The sequence below is a fragment of the Bison bison genome, unplaced genomic scaffold, assembly GCF_000754665.1.
Source record: "Bison bison bison isolate TAMUID 2011002044 unplaced genomic scaffold, Bison_UMD1.0 scf7180017864492, whole genome shotgun sequence".
NCBI lineage: Eukaryota > Metazoa > Chordata > Mammalia > Artiodactyla > Bovidae > Bison > Bison bison.
In genome coordinates this window covers 7,691,438-7,692,622 of record NW_011495051.1, presented here as the reverse complement: position 1 = coordinate 7,692,622, position 1,185 = coordinate 7,691,438, and the positions used below count along the sequence as shown (strand labels likewise).

General features: G+C 63.4%; 1 protein-coding gene across 1 annotated transcript in view; it reads left to right on the top strand.

Moving 5' to 3' along the window:
* The window catches only part of DNM2 (dynamin 2), an 86,742-nt gene that overhangs the window by 84,357 nt on the left and 1,200 nt on the right, over window positions 1-1,185 (top strand). The window contains exon 20 of the mRNA XM_010828498.1: window positions 173-424. Coding sequence (XP_010826800.1) covers window positions 173-424 — 252 coding nt within the window. The remainder of the gene's footprint in view (window positions 1-172; window positions 425-1,185) is intronic.

The following is a 1,185-nucleotide window of genomic DNA, read 5'->3' as shown; positions in this document are numbered from 1 at the left end:
GCTACTCACTGCATCTGGGTGGGTGGTAGCTGGTGCCAGCCTGTGTTACGGAGGAGGCCGCCCTCTGGCCAGTGCCCTGGCCCCACCTTGCGCTTCTGTGCCCATATGGCCACACCCATATGGCCAGTGCACCCACCCACCAGTTCACCTCACCCCCCTTCTCTCTCCACAGCCCCACTCCGCAGCGCCGGCCCGTATCCAGCGTGCACCCCCCAGGCCGGCCCCCAGCAGTGAGGGGTCCCACCCCAGGTCCACCCCTGATTCCTGTGCCGGTGGGGCCAGCTTCCTTCTCAGCGCCCCCGATCCCGTCCCGGCCCGGCCCCCACCCTGGCGTGTTCGCCAACAACGACCCCTTCTCGGCCCCACCTCAGATCCCATCTCGGCCGGCTCGGATTCCACCCGGCATTCCCCCTGGAGTGCCCAGGTAAGGCTAGACCCCCTTGCCACCCGCCACCTAGAGACACCCGCCTGTGCCCTGCAGGGAGCAAAGGAGTTACCAGCATCCCTGTGGGGCTCACGGGGAAACTGAGGCCCCGAGAGGCCTAATTCACAGAGCAACGGAGTCCAGGTGACTCCCAAGCTCCCACGCCCATCCTCTACATGAGCATGTGGGCCCCCTTGTAGCTCGGGTCCCTCCCACGGGACCCCATCTTCTGGTTTTGACCAGTTTCCCTTCTGAGGACACGCACATCAGGCGCTGCCCATCCCCTGCCCTGGCTTGCCCCTCCCTGGCTGCCAGGCTCTTTCTTCCCCTTTTCTCCCATGAGCAACCTGTGGTCCAGAGTGGGCGCAAGTGCTGATGCCCTGGTTGGCTCATTCCTTCCCAGCATCAAAGCAGCCATTGTGTAGCACCCAGATGGGTGATGGCCTACCTGTACTCGTCGAGGTCAGGGCTTCCCACCACCCCAGCCAAGAACTCAGCCAGCTGTTGTGATGGGCTTGGAAGAGCATTCACCATGCTCTTTAAAGTCTATAACTTTACTACGGAACATGGGCAATATTTACAAGGGGTGGGGGAGGTGGGGCCTGGGTCCTCGGCCTTGCCCGGCTTCCAGCCTCACTGCCCTCTCCCCCTCCTGTCTTTATTCTCTTTGCAGCAGAAGACCCCCTGCTGCGCCCAGCCGGCCCACCATTATCCGCCCAGCCGAGCCATCTCTGCTCGACTAGGCTGCAGGGGTTGGGGGT